Source organism: Akanthomyces muscarius, chromosome 5 (genome assembly GCF_028009165.1).
Source record: "Akanthomyces muscarius strain Ve6 chromosome 5, whole genome shotgun sequence".
Classification (NCBI taxonomy): domain Eukaryota; kingdom Fungi; phylum Ascomycota; class Sordariomycetes; order Hypocreales; family Cordycipitaceae; genus Akanthomyces; species Akanthomyces muscarius.
Window position 1 is genome coordinate 3233944 of NC_079245.1, and position 12299 is coordinate 3246242.

The 12299-nt window shown below is 54.8% G+C and overlaps 4 protein-coding genes across 4 annotated transcripts; 3 read left to right on the top strand and 1 right to left on the bottom strand.

The window, feature by feature from the left end:
- Positions 1-4115: 4115 nt before the first annotated feature.
- Positions 4116-5789, top strand: LMH87_010408 (uncharacterized protein; the record flags this gene model as incomplete). Its single annotated transcript, XM_056197565.1, has 1 exon — positions 4116-5789. The coding sequence occupies one exon, from the start codon at positions 4116-4118 to the stop codon at positions 5787-5789; it is 1674 nt and encodes a 557-aa protein (XP_056054601.1).
- Positions 5790-8851: 3062 nt separating this feature from the next.
- Positions 8852-9244, top strand: LMH87_010409 (uncharacterized protein; the record flags this gene model as incomplete). Its single annotated transcript, XM_056197566.1, has 1 exon — positions 8852-9244. The coding sequence occupies one exon, from the start codon at positions 8852-8854 to the stop codon at positions 9242-9244; it is 393 nt and encodes a 130-aa protein (XP_056054602.1).
- A 374-nt stretch (positions 9245-9618) lies between these two features.
- Positions 9619-9993, bottom strand: LMH87_010410 (uncharacterized protein; the record flags this gene model as incomplete). The annotated part of the gene is made up of 3 exons (XM_056197567.1): positions 9619-9797; positions 9868-9943; positions 9991-9993. 3 exons carry the CDS (start codon positions 9991-9993, stop codon positions 9619-9621), a joined length of 258 nt encoding a protein of 85 aa, XP_056054603.1.
- Positions 9994-10825: 832 nt separating this feature from the next.
- On the top strand, positions 10826-12088 carry LMH87_010411 (uncharacterized protein; the record flags this gene model as incomplete). Its single annotated transcript, XM_056197568.1, has 1 exon — positions 10826-12088. The coding sequence occupies one exon, from the start codon at positions 10826-10828 to the stop codon at positions 12086-12088; it is 1263 nt and encodes a 420-aa protein (XP_056054604.1).
- Positions 12089-12299: the final 211 nt, after the last annotated feature.

Here is a 12299-nt window from a genome sequence, read left to right on the forward strand (position 1 = left end):
CCAAGTGCCCTGGCACCTGGGCCGCCAGATTGAGCAGTTGCAAGGTCTACTAATCGAGATGAATGTCGAATTGGAGGCGAGTTGTAGCCATCATAGACATACACCGCTGTCGCCAATTACCATGAACGAGCGGGAAGCTGTCGTCAAAACTTGGCTCGCCCGCAACGCCGCCATCGATGTACAAGATGGTGGCAACATGTCACGGCTGTTGCTGGCTGTATTGCAAGGCCACGACGGCGCAGTAAGCAGAGCCGCCATTCACTGTTCCACATATGGCACTGACAACGTTGCAGTGACGCGTCAGAGTCGGAACTAATGCATGCAAACGAGCACACCGAACGAAGCCTTGCCAATATCGGATCGGCGGCACGAATGGCGCTGCCGTGAGATGGCGCGCATCGGCAGGTTGCTTGCCGTGATCCTCATCGGAGACGTCTACCAGCTGCCTCGGAGCACGCGACCTCGACAACGCCTAATCAAGTGGACATACACAGTGGCGAATGCAACACGGACGGTCTGTCAATTGACGTGTAGTTGGCAAAAGAAGTGACAGTAGTTTTTTTTAATTTTTTTATGTGTCACTGGCGTCGTATAATTGCAAATTCTGGCGGGTCAGTTTGTAGGACAATGTCGCGTGCTCATCAGATCTCCGTCGTCTTCCGGGCAACCGGTCTCTCGGAGGGGCCATCCGATGCGGATGCGGCGGTGTGATTCCGGTTCGCCAAGCGCAGGGTCCTCGTTTTTTTTTCTTCCCTGACGGCACATCGTGTCGAGATGTGTTCTAGACACTGTTCTGTGGAGTTTTGGTCTCGAGATCCACGTCGCGCCGCTGCAGGTAGGGTCCACGCCGATATCGTTTGGGTATCAATGGAGCGAGAAAAAAACAACGCAGATAGAGAAAAAAAATCTGGACCGTGCAGAGGCGCAGATGGAACAATGTAAAATGCATACCAGATTTGGGATAGTTGAAAGTGAGGCATAAAGATTAGCCATGAGGCAATGTGTGGGCACGTCAAAAGCCGGTGCGCGATTCGATACTTGGCAGATGGACAGACAGACAGACAGACAGACAGACAGACAGACAGACAGACAGACAGACAGACAGACAGACAGACCCCAAAGTTCGCTCAGGCTTCTGGAAGGCGTACTAGCACTACGTACGCAGGCGGGTGCGCGGTGGCCGCGGAGCCGTGGGAACCACTGCATCGAGTCTGGTGGATCGTAGGTTCTGTTGTGTATCTGCAGATGCAGCATGCGACGAGATGCGAATCTGGGCTCTTGATTTAATCGTCATGATCAGCAGCAGACAGACGCGGGCATCATCGACAGAGCGCTAGGCTGAGAGGCAGAGAGGCAGGTACCGTCATGCGCGACGAGGCAAAAAGCCAGAGATTGGGGTAGTTGGGAGCTGAGAGGCAGGCGAGTAATGACGGACGCCAAGGATCTGATGAGCATGGGCAACGCCCTGTCTGTCGCGAGCATGTCTGTATAGTTGGTGTCTATTCATGGTTGTGTCGCGGTACTGGTACTGGTACGTGTTTGCATGGTTGCGATGTGGTTGTGTGGATACGCGGGCGTCGAGTGGTGTGTTGGGGTGGTGGGGAGAAACAAGCCCTGGAAACGGCTTCCTTCGGCTTGAGACAATGGGCTAAAATAAACTACTGGATGTCCAATGTTTAATGAAGCTCGCTGCTATTGACGATGTGCCTTCACTGTGCAAGCTGGCGTAACGCCATGAAGAGAGAGGATGGGCGCTTATTCATTTCTCCGCGGCCCGTTCTTGGCTAGGACGACATGCACGTTTTCGTGACAAATCGTCATATTTGCGCAGAAGTGGAAAATGCCAATGTTTAGTAACAGCAAAGCGGGAGAAGATGGAAAGACACATTGACATTGACACCCTGGCTCGCGAGGGCAACTGGGCAGCCGCGCGTGGGCTGGTTTTCCCCGTGGCGCCCCAGGCCATCAGCCGAATGATGCCATGGTGCATGGTGGCGGGCGGTGATCGATGGAGTCGCTGGGCGAACAAGCTAACAAGCTCGCAAGCTAGTCGATTACTGCACTACTACCAGTACGTACTGGTAGCGGCTGGTGGGATGCGGCTGGACTGGAGCTGTCAAACTGGGCCAGAAAGGAGACTTGTGTCGTGCCGTGCCTTGCCTGGATGAGCGAGCCGCACGCAGCCTTGTTGCGACGCTGATCAGCTGCGGTTGCAGTTGGCTATTTTTACCCTTGTTTCCTTTCTTTCTTTTTTCTTCTTTTTTTCAATTGTCTTGGTCGTTGCTCTCGCCAAGCGATTCGGATCATCTTCATCAGGCTGGGCATCGCCTAGAAAACAACTGGCAGCGCCTCCCGAGAGCGCCATGCAAAAACGCCCTGCAGCAGCCTCCGAGTCACCTGTAATTTATTACCAGTAGCTGCTTGGCTGTGCTAGGCTGGGCGCCTCTCCTTGGCGGTGGCGTGGTTTCTGCTTTCCCCTCCCACCCTCTACAACCAGCCGCTAAACTGGAAAAATGGCTGCCGCACTCGGCGACGGTCGAGTCGAGTGCGGAGGGTGAGACAATGCCCAGAACTGCAGCCGGCCGCGAAGAAATTCAAACGGGGAATTAACAACCAAGCATTATGAGTGCGCACGAGATCAAGAAGCCAGGAAAAACTGGAATTGGAGGGGGAATCGCAGCTCCCGGGCTTGTCCCCAGGTTCGGGCGTGCGGGCGGGCGGGCGGTGCATGACTAGCTGGCCTGGCGGCGCGCGCGCAAGGTCAATCAATGAACGGATGCAAGCCACTCATGCTGGACTCCAAAGTACCAGTAGCCGGGCAAAACAGGAATTCTGCTGCCTGGTGCCACGTTTTTGTGATTGCATGTGTACTTTTTGCACCTGAAAGATGTGTATTTATGCGTACTCGGCACGGATGGACCATCCGACATGACGCCGGCCGCTAATCGCATCCATCAGAGACATTGTTGACCGAAACAGCAACAACGAATAGTTGGCGTTCCGAAAATAGGAGCCCGTCTCATGTTTTTGGGACCAGCGAAGAATGTCTTGTTTGTTATTGTGCTTCGACTGGACTGCAAGCTGTCCAGTTTACCAGTTGTTTTCCAGGCAGTTGGTTATTGCTCACGCTGTCCCGCGCCCATCCGCATGTGAGTGGGTGCTGCAGCGCCGGACCGTTGGGGCGCTGCATGAGGCTCGTGCGCTAAGGCACATGAGGCAGTACCTACCCAATTGCCAGAGAGGACAGCGCCGCAATCAGACTCCTCCCCTGTCGCTGTACCCGTAGGCTGGCTGTGACCCTGCAAGATAGGCACTGTGGGGCCTGAGGCTGTTTACGACTTTCTGGGGCTGTTTACGGCGGACCTTCAAGGCTGTTCTGTCAGCGACTCAGCGCCCGGCACCAGGTCTGCCGCGGGGCCACACTCACCTTGAGTCTACCTACTCCGTACTGGAGACTGGTACGGCCTACGCCCGCCAGTGCGCCCCAGCCGCTTCTGGGGCTTCCAGCGCTCTTTCTCCAGGCTTGCAGGGGGCGTCTGGGGTCTCCCGTTTACCCCAAAAATCTGCACCTGCCTGACCAGATAACAATCAGCCAAACCACAGCTAAATAGGTACCTACGCTGCGCCGCACCGCCCTCCTCTCCAGCCGGTACCTCCAAAGCTCGAAGCCTCGTTTGCTCGCCCCTCCCGCCTCCGACGAACCCCAAAACCGGACGCACGCCCACATCAATCCAGCTTTTCTTCTTTTTTTTTCCCGCTCCTCTCCTCCACATCACTCTTCTCTGTTTGTTCATCCTCATCCTCTCTCCTCCATTGCCATTTACTACTTCCTTCGGTGTCGTGCCTGGTTGGTCGTGTCGGGCATCAATCACCACTGCGCCGCCCGCCCATCGATGTTTGCCCACTGTTGTGCCCGCTACATCCACCTCTACCGCACATACAGCTGAGCGAGCTCGCCCCGTTGCTACGCATTGCTACGCTGCACAACAAGGGAACGAGACCATTTTTCTGACGTCACATTCCTGCTATTGCTTGGTCTCTCAGCTTCAGTGTACTTGACTGCAGTATACCTACCTGTTTTATCCTCAACCTGATTGCGCGCTTCTCCCCTCAACATGGAGAAAAAAGTCTCGCACGAGGGCCATGGCTCCGGCGACAGCTACAACCTCAACATCGAGGCCTCCCAGCCCGCCGAGACCGCCGAATTCAACCTCGCCAACAAGCATGACCAGCTCGAGCGCGGTCTCAAGAGTCGACACATTCAGTTCCTCGCCCTCGGTGGTGCCATCGGTACCGGTCTCTTTGTCGGTTCCGGTGCCATCCTCAGCCAGTGCGGCCCCGCGCCTCTCTTCATGGCCTACATCTTCATGATGGCCATTGTCTGGACCGTCATGAACTGTCTTGCCGAAATGGTCACTCTCCTGCCCATGCGCGGCATCACCGTCCCCTACTTTGTCGAGCGCTTCGTCGATCCCTCCCTTGCCTTTGCCGCCGGCTGGAACTACTGGTACGTCTACGCCATCCTCGTCGGAGCAGAAGCCTCCGCCGCCAGTATAGTCATCGACTACTGGCCTGGCGCCCGAAAGGTCCACGTTGCCGTCTGGATTACCGTCGTCCTCTTCGTCATGCTCTTCCTCAATATCATTGCCGTTCAATTCTTTGGCGAGGCCGAGTTTTGGTTTGCCAGTATCAAGCTGCTCACCATCATGGGCCTCATCATTCTCGGCATCGTCATCTTCTTTGGCGGCGGCCCCAATCAATCGCATGTGCGAGGCTTTTATTACTGGGCTCATCCAGGGGCCTTTGTGCAGTACAAAGGTGTAGGGGGCTCGACTGGCCGCTTCCTCGCCTTTTGGCACGCCTTCATCACCGCCGGCTTCGCCTTCATCACCTCCCCCGAGCTGATTGCCATTGCTGCCGGTGAGACTGTCGCTCCTCGTCGCAACATTCCCAAGGCTGCTCGCCGCTTCGTCTGGCGTCTTGCCATCTTCTACGGTTGCTCTTCGCTCATCATTGGTATCCTCGTCGCTTCCAACGACGATCAGCTTCTCGGCGCTCTCGACAGCGGCGCCGGTGGTGCCGCTGCCTCTCCGTTTGTTATTGGCATCCAGAACGTTGGCATCGCCGTCCTCAACCACATCATCAATGCCGCCATTCTCACCTCTGCCTGGTCGGCCGGTAACTCCTTTCTCTACTCGGGCAGCCGTGTCCTCTACTCCATGTCACTTACCGGCAATGCCCCCCGCATCTTCTCCAAGACGACTAAGCTTGGTGTTCCCTGGGTCGCTGTCCTCACCACCTTTGCTGTCGGCCTGCTCTCCTATCTCAATGTCAGCAACTCTGGTGAAAAGGTCTTCACCTGGTTCGTCAACCTGTCGACCGTTTCTGGCTATATTGCGTGGATCATCGTCATGATTACCTACGTCCGCTTCCGCAAAGCCCTCGAGTACAACAACCTCATGGACATTCGCCCGTACACGACGCCCCTCCAGCCCTATGCCAGCTATTTCATGATTGGCCTGGTCAGTCTCATCACCATCACCAACGGCTTTCAGACCTTCATGGCCAAGCCCTTTGTCGCTGCTGATTTCATCGCCGCCTACATTACCATTCCCATTGTCGTGCTACTCTACGTCGGTCACAAGATCTGGTTCAGAACCCGCCTCGCCATCCCGATACACGAGATTGACGTCGTCACTGGCGTCAAGGAAATGGACGAGCTGGCGCAGATGGAGGAGGAGCGTGTTGCCAGTAATGTGTTCCAGAAGGTTTGGTACTGGCTCGCGTAGGCGCTTTGCGTCCTAGCCTGCCGTGCTGCTCTGGTTTTGATTATTTGCCATTTTTCTGCTTTGATGATGCACATGCATATACTTGACATCTCGTTCTATTTCTCTCATCTTGTTGGATACCACTCTTCAAATCCCATGTCCAGACGACATGCTTTTACAGATCTCAGATTGAATTTTACCACTTTCTTGAAGTTGCTACCCTATACCTCTGTGACTGTATTGCTGGATGGCTGGACGGTCTCAGACAATATGTGTTTGAGCACAGCTTCATCCAGCACATGCTGAGTTGATATTTAGCATTTGGTCCAATCCCGAAGCCTGCTCAGGAAATAGCTCGGGTTGACTCGATTGACAAGTTAAAAATGTTTTTTTTTTTTTTGCTTGACGGTGCTTGATCTACGAGCGATGCGGCCACGCGACATAAAGCCGAGAGCAATTTGATCCACAAGGACAAGCAGATATTGGCAGCAAGACAAAAAATGCTGAGATGCGACCAAAGCCGTTTTCTCTCTGTCTCTGTCTCTCTCTCTCTGGCCACGCGCGCAAAAGCTCAGCTCAGCGACTTTGTCTCATCTACGATTGTTTTGACACGGGTTCGCTCCCACAGCATTCCAGCGCGCTCCAGCTACATCGGATCGTGCTTGCGCATGTGCAAGACGTTGAGAAGAAGAGAAAGAGACAGGCGCTTGATTTCTGGAATTCAAAAAAAGAAAAAGCATGACGCTTACTTTTTACCTGAGCAGATGACTGAAAGAGACGAAGCAACGCTTGCCATTGTTATATACTGTAGGTATGGGGGCGTGAATGTTTCGGAGTGTTTCTCGGCCGCGAAAGGTGCAGTCACATCGTCTACGCGATCGGCATCGATGGCGAGCTCGTCCGCTTCTGGCCGCGAATCACGATGACCTCGCTGCAAAAGGGTCACATCTTCCGATGGACGGACCTGCGACTATTGGTGCAGGAAAGGAAAGAAAGGGACGTCCGCCGCCGGAGCAACCCCCCCCTTACTGCTTTTGGCGAGTACTGAGCATGCATGTCGCAGTTGTCTGTTTAACGTGGCTGGCAAAAGGAAAAAAAAAAGGGATCAAGACTGGAAATAATATGAAAGAGGAAGAGGGAAAAGGGATGTGTCCGTGTAGAACAATGGCGTGGCCCCCTTTTCCCGGCATGTCTCTCTACTTTCACCCGAGCCCTTGCGTTAGCACTGTCAACGAAGGACACCAAGACGAAGCCAAGCGATATTGGCGTGAATACACCGTGGTAGCATCTCTGGAGAAAATATCAAAGTGTAATGGCGCATTTTCTTCGCTTGGGGAGATTGAAGAGGCCAAGGGGGGTGGGCACCCCATGCTTAGGGCATATCGAGCATCGTTCGGCAGGTGAAAAGGCGGAGGTGGCGCTTGGCCGTTGAACTACTTTGTATGCCAGTTCCTTTTTTTCTTTCTTGTCCTTGCTGCTTCTTCAGAGACCGGAAAAGCCCTTTTTTATGAGTTGACGCGGTTCGCTTTTAGACCTTGGGATGAAACTTGTTCTTCTGAGTGAGGTGAGCGAGCTGCAAAGAGTTTCCAATACAGGAAAAGCGTCAGGTACCAAAAAGGCGGGCGCGAAAATCCCCAGGGTTGATGATGACCCGCAGGGAAACCAAAACGCGCCCAAAATGCCAATGAGGATTGTCGGCGTGGGAGATGAGCAAATTTAACCTCGCTGGGCGAGCTAAACCAATCAGGGTGTAACGCGTTGGTGCATATCAGACAACCCCCATGCCCCCCTTCATCTCCCCCCCCCTGGTGGCCCTACCAGTATTTTTCTGGATCTCCTTCTCGTTATTTGCTTTCTCCTGCGCTGGCCGTTGCTCCCCCAGAAAATCAAATCGGGGCGCAGCAGCAGTTCCCTCGATAAACGAGAACAGGAACAAAAAGGGCTGCAGAAGGGATCTTGGCCCCTACACCCAACTATATAGCTTTATCGAAACATGTATGGATATTTGTATAGGAGAGAAACGACTGCACGCCCCTTTTTTGAACAAAGAGACGAAGAAACAAAACATCGTTTTACTTCGTACTGCTTCGACGCAAATCACAGCACATAGGGTGCCGCTTGCAACATGACCACGCCCCGCGCTCATTTACAGACCAGCCAAAGAAGACTCGAGTAGAGAAGGATGTGGGCACACCTCATCAACAAGTTGCCGTGACCGCTGTGACGAGTGCCTTTGTGGTGAGACGGCGTGGTAGCGGATACAAACGCCACACCTCATTTCCCTTTGAAGCCCCTGGTCGCCAGGTACCGAGGTCAAGCCCCCAGCGCGTGGGTGAGACCCTGGTCTGAGTGCTGGTAGTTTACTGGGTTCGAGTGGGCTCCGGCGGCATTCGAGTCTCACAAGAGTCGCAAGGGAATTCCCCTCGTGCCCAACGCGCCCGCCCGGCCCATGTCGCACTCTACACGACTGGACAACAAAAACCGAATTGACTCTTTGGTAGCGCTGGGGTTTTTAGACCAGTGGAACTAGGTGTGATTGCCGGGGCCTGCGGGCGCTCTTTGTGGTGTGCTTTTCCCGTTTGTGTGTGTTGTGTGTGTCTTCGTGAGATGTGCTCTCCCCCCCCCATACATGCCATATTACTAGAACTGGCGCCACACACCAACGCCTTTCCTTTTCCCTCTTCTTCTTCTTCTTCTTCTTCTTCTTCTTCAGCAAAGCACAATACCGTCCTGTTCGCTTCGTTCTCAAAAGACTTCGTTGGCAAAGTCTATGTCCCTTAACGTATATTCTACGAAAAAACTTACATACGGAACCAACCAACCACACACACTCATTTCACAACATCCACACACCCACTGACAACCAAACGCTCATTTCACTCTTGAACTTGAAACAAGTCGCGCCTTTGCTTCAGCCAGCCAGCCCCCGTCCGTCGGCCAAGTCTATTTGCAATACTTTAACAAAAAGACGTTGACAACTCGTTGACGGAGACTTATCTTGCCTCTGTCATATCGCCATTTTTGAAGAACTGTACCTACAGCTACACAACCTACACCAAGAACCAACTGCAGCAGCCATCACGATGCGTTTCTCTACCGCTCTCGTCGCCGTCCTCCCGGCCCTTGCCCTGGCCGACACCACCAGCGTCAGCGCCGCGCCCAGCATGACCACCGTCACCGACACCAGCCGCACCACCATCACCACCACCTGCACCGACACGGCGCACCTCACCAAGACGGTCACGCTCTCGCGCATACACACCACCGTGTCCACCATCAACAGCACCAGCACCGTCATCCAGCCCACCGGCGGCATCACCCACCCGACAACCTCGCTGCCCTCGGCCTCGCTCACGTCCAGCACCACCCCGTCCGCGGTGCCCTCCAAGGGCCCGGCCAATGCCGGCGCCGCCCTCGACGCCGGCAAATTTGCCTTTGCTGGTGTCGTCGGCATGCTTGTCGCCGCCCTTTTGTAAAGGGGAAGAAGGAAAAGCTTGAACGCCTCCCTTTCCCCGGTGTATACAATTTGGGCAGGACCTTTCGATGAGTTTGTTGTCGCCTTTTTTCCACTTCGCTTCTGGCAACGCTCCGGTACAATCTTCAAAACCAAGACATTTACAAACCACCCTCTCGCTGTTCAAATGAGAACAAGAGAAATCATTCTTTCCTTTGTCAGCTTTTTGTGAACCTCGTTTTTTTATACCTTTTTTCTTTCTGCCGGCAGGCGTTCTTTCTGGATTGGTTATGCTTGACGACCTCGACGAGTACGAACTAGGGCGACTTTTTTCCGGGCACCAGTTTTCATCATCTCTCACATCCTTTTGCATTCTCTCATCTCCTCTACTTTTTGTCATTTCCTTTGGCATTGGGCGTGGTTTCTGAGAGAGGGCAGCATGAGCGTGAAGAGGTGAAGACTGCCGCACACGTTACTGCCCGCATCTGCCTCCTTCTGGTTCGTCGCATACGCATATACTGGGCGGCTGTCTTCCTTTTCGCCTTCAGGAACTTTGTTGATGTTTACTTCGATTTCTGGGGAGGGAGGAGAAGCAGTCGTTTGTTCTCATAACTTTTAATGTTTCCAACTGTAATCCAGCTGTACCCCAGCTTGGACGACAAGGATCATGCCCGGTCATCAGGATAGGGCTCTCGTCCTTTCCGTGGCAAAGTCTCATTGACTCGGAATGAGTCTGCGTCGGCAGTGCTCGAACCGCAGACTCATTGCCATCGGCAACTTCAGGGCATGACTGGAGAATTTAGAAGCTTACAAACAACTTCATCTTCGACTTGTTACCATATTTACCCATCTTTCATGGGGTGAACAGGACTTTTTACACTTTTATGCCTTCTCAGGGACTGGTCGCCGCTCCAATCTTCGGAAGGAAGCAGCGATCTCCTACCTTTTTTCATCAGACAAAACAAGATTTTGTTTCTTCTCGGTACTCGGGCGGCAGCCAGTGGCCTGCATTCTTTTTGAGAATGAAGCCTCTGCTAGGGACTGCTGCAGGCGATGGGCTTTCTAGGTTTTCTTCATTTCGTTTATAGAACCTTCAGACGGCTGCTTTTGAAGCAACGCAAATAGATAGAACCAATCGACGAGACTTTGAAGATATATTCTGGATCGTGTGACTTGGGTGCTGTGTGGATGGCGGAAGTGTAGTGATGTATTGATAGGCCTATGCCGACCGTGTCGCAGAAGCAACCGCGCCGACGACGGTATGAATCATTACGAATCATAGTCTTGCGCCCTCTCTGTCTTGCAATTTGATGGCGCCAGTACCAGGATAGCCTTGCCTGCTGATTAAATGGCCGCCTGCGACTCGTGTCCGCGGTCGGCGGCGGGTCCCATCGGCCTTTGTGTCCCCCCAAACTCCAAGCGGCCACCAGAGAGGCAAAATTTGTGGAGCGCCCTGTCCAACATTTTAGTCAACGATTTGTTGGACAAACTCGAGCTTTTCTGGCCCGTGGATTCCCCCTCCCATTGACCTTTTATCAGAATACACACTTCCTGATTCATCTAGGAAATCGGGAAGGCCATCCCCCACCACACACACACAGCAATGGCTTCTCTACAGCGATCCGCCGCACCCCTGCGAAAGGTACTCACCTCCAGAGCTTCCGCCGCCGTCGTCTCGTCCACCACAGCCACAAGGGGTCTTGCCACCGTCCCCTCGCCCTCCGATGCCGCCGTCGACAAGCCCAAGCGCAAGACATACTTTAAAGACACGAGCGTCGCCTCGCTCGACGACTTCATCGGCTCCAAGAGCGCCGCCAGCAGCGATGCACTGAACCAGTCGGCCGCGTACGAGCTGCGCACCGCCCAGGTCGGCCCCGCGGGCAAGAAGCGCACCATCACGCGCCTGCCCGAGTGGCTCAAGACGCCCATCCCCGCGGGCAACGACAACTTCAAGAAGATCAAGGCGGACCTGCGCGGCCTCGGGCTCCACACGGTCTGCGAGGAGGCGCGCTGCCCCAACATCTCCGAGTGCTGGGGCGGCTCCGACAAGTCGGCCGCCACGGCCACCATCATGCTCATGGGCGACACGTGCACGCGCGGGTGCCGCTTCTGCAGCGTCAAGACGAACCGCGCGCCGGCGCCCCTCGACCCCCACGAGCCCGAGCACACGGCCGAGGCCCTCGCCCGCTGGGGCCTGGGCTACGTCGTCCTCACAAGCGTCGACCGCGACGACCTCGCCGACGGCGGCGCCCACCACTTTGCCGAGACGATCCGCAAGATCAAGCACAAGAAGCCCTCGCTGCTCGTCGAGGCCCTGACGGGCGACTTCCGCGGCGACCTCGACATGGTCAAGGTCGTCGCCGACAGCGGCCTCGACGTCTACGCCCACAACGTCGAGACGGTCGAGGCCCTGACGCCGTACGTGCGAGACAGGCGCGCCACGTTCCGCCAGAGCTTGAAGGTGCTCAAGCACGTCAAGGACGTCCGCGGCCAGCAGGGCATCATCACCAAGACGAGCATCATGCTGGGCCTCGGCGAGCAGGAGCAGGAGCTCATGGACGCCCTGAAGGAGCTCCGCAAGGCCGACGTCGACGTCGTCACCTTTGGCCAGTACATGCGTCCCACGAAGCGCCACCTCAAGGTCGAAAAGTACATCACCCCCGACGAGTTTGAGATGTGGCGCCAGCGCGCCCTCGACATGGGCTTCCTCTACGTCGCCAGCGGGCCGCTCGTCCGCTCGTCCTACAAGGCCGGCGAGGCCTTTATCGAAAACGTACTCCGCAAGCGTGCCGGCGACAAGGCGGGAATTCCTACGCAGGCCAACCTCGAGCAGGCTGTGGCCATGGACGGTCGCACCGGACCCTAGGATTCTTGATTTGCTGCTGTAATTATACCTATAAACCATATAAATATACTGGAAGGGGCGTATGCGTTTTCATTTGCATTTACTTTGGGTTTCATTGAAAAGTGAAGATGGGGGCGTGGGACGACATCGGGACAATACGGCGTCTGGGACTGCATTTATTACATTGCTTTTATTATAGCCATGAAGCATTTTGGCGGCTCTAGATTTCTGG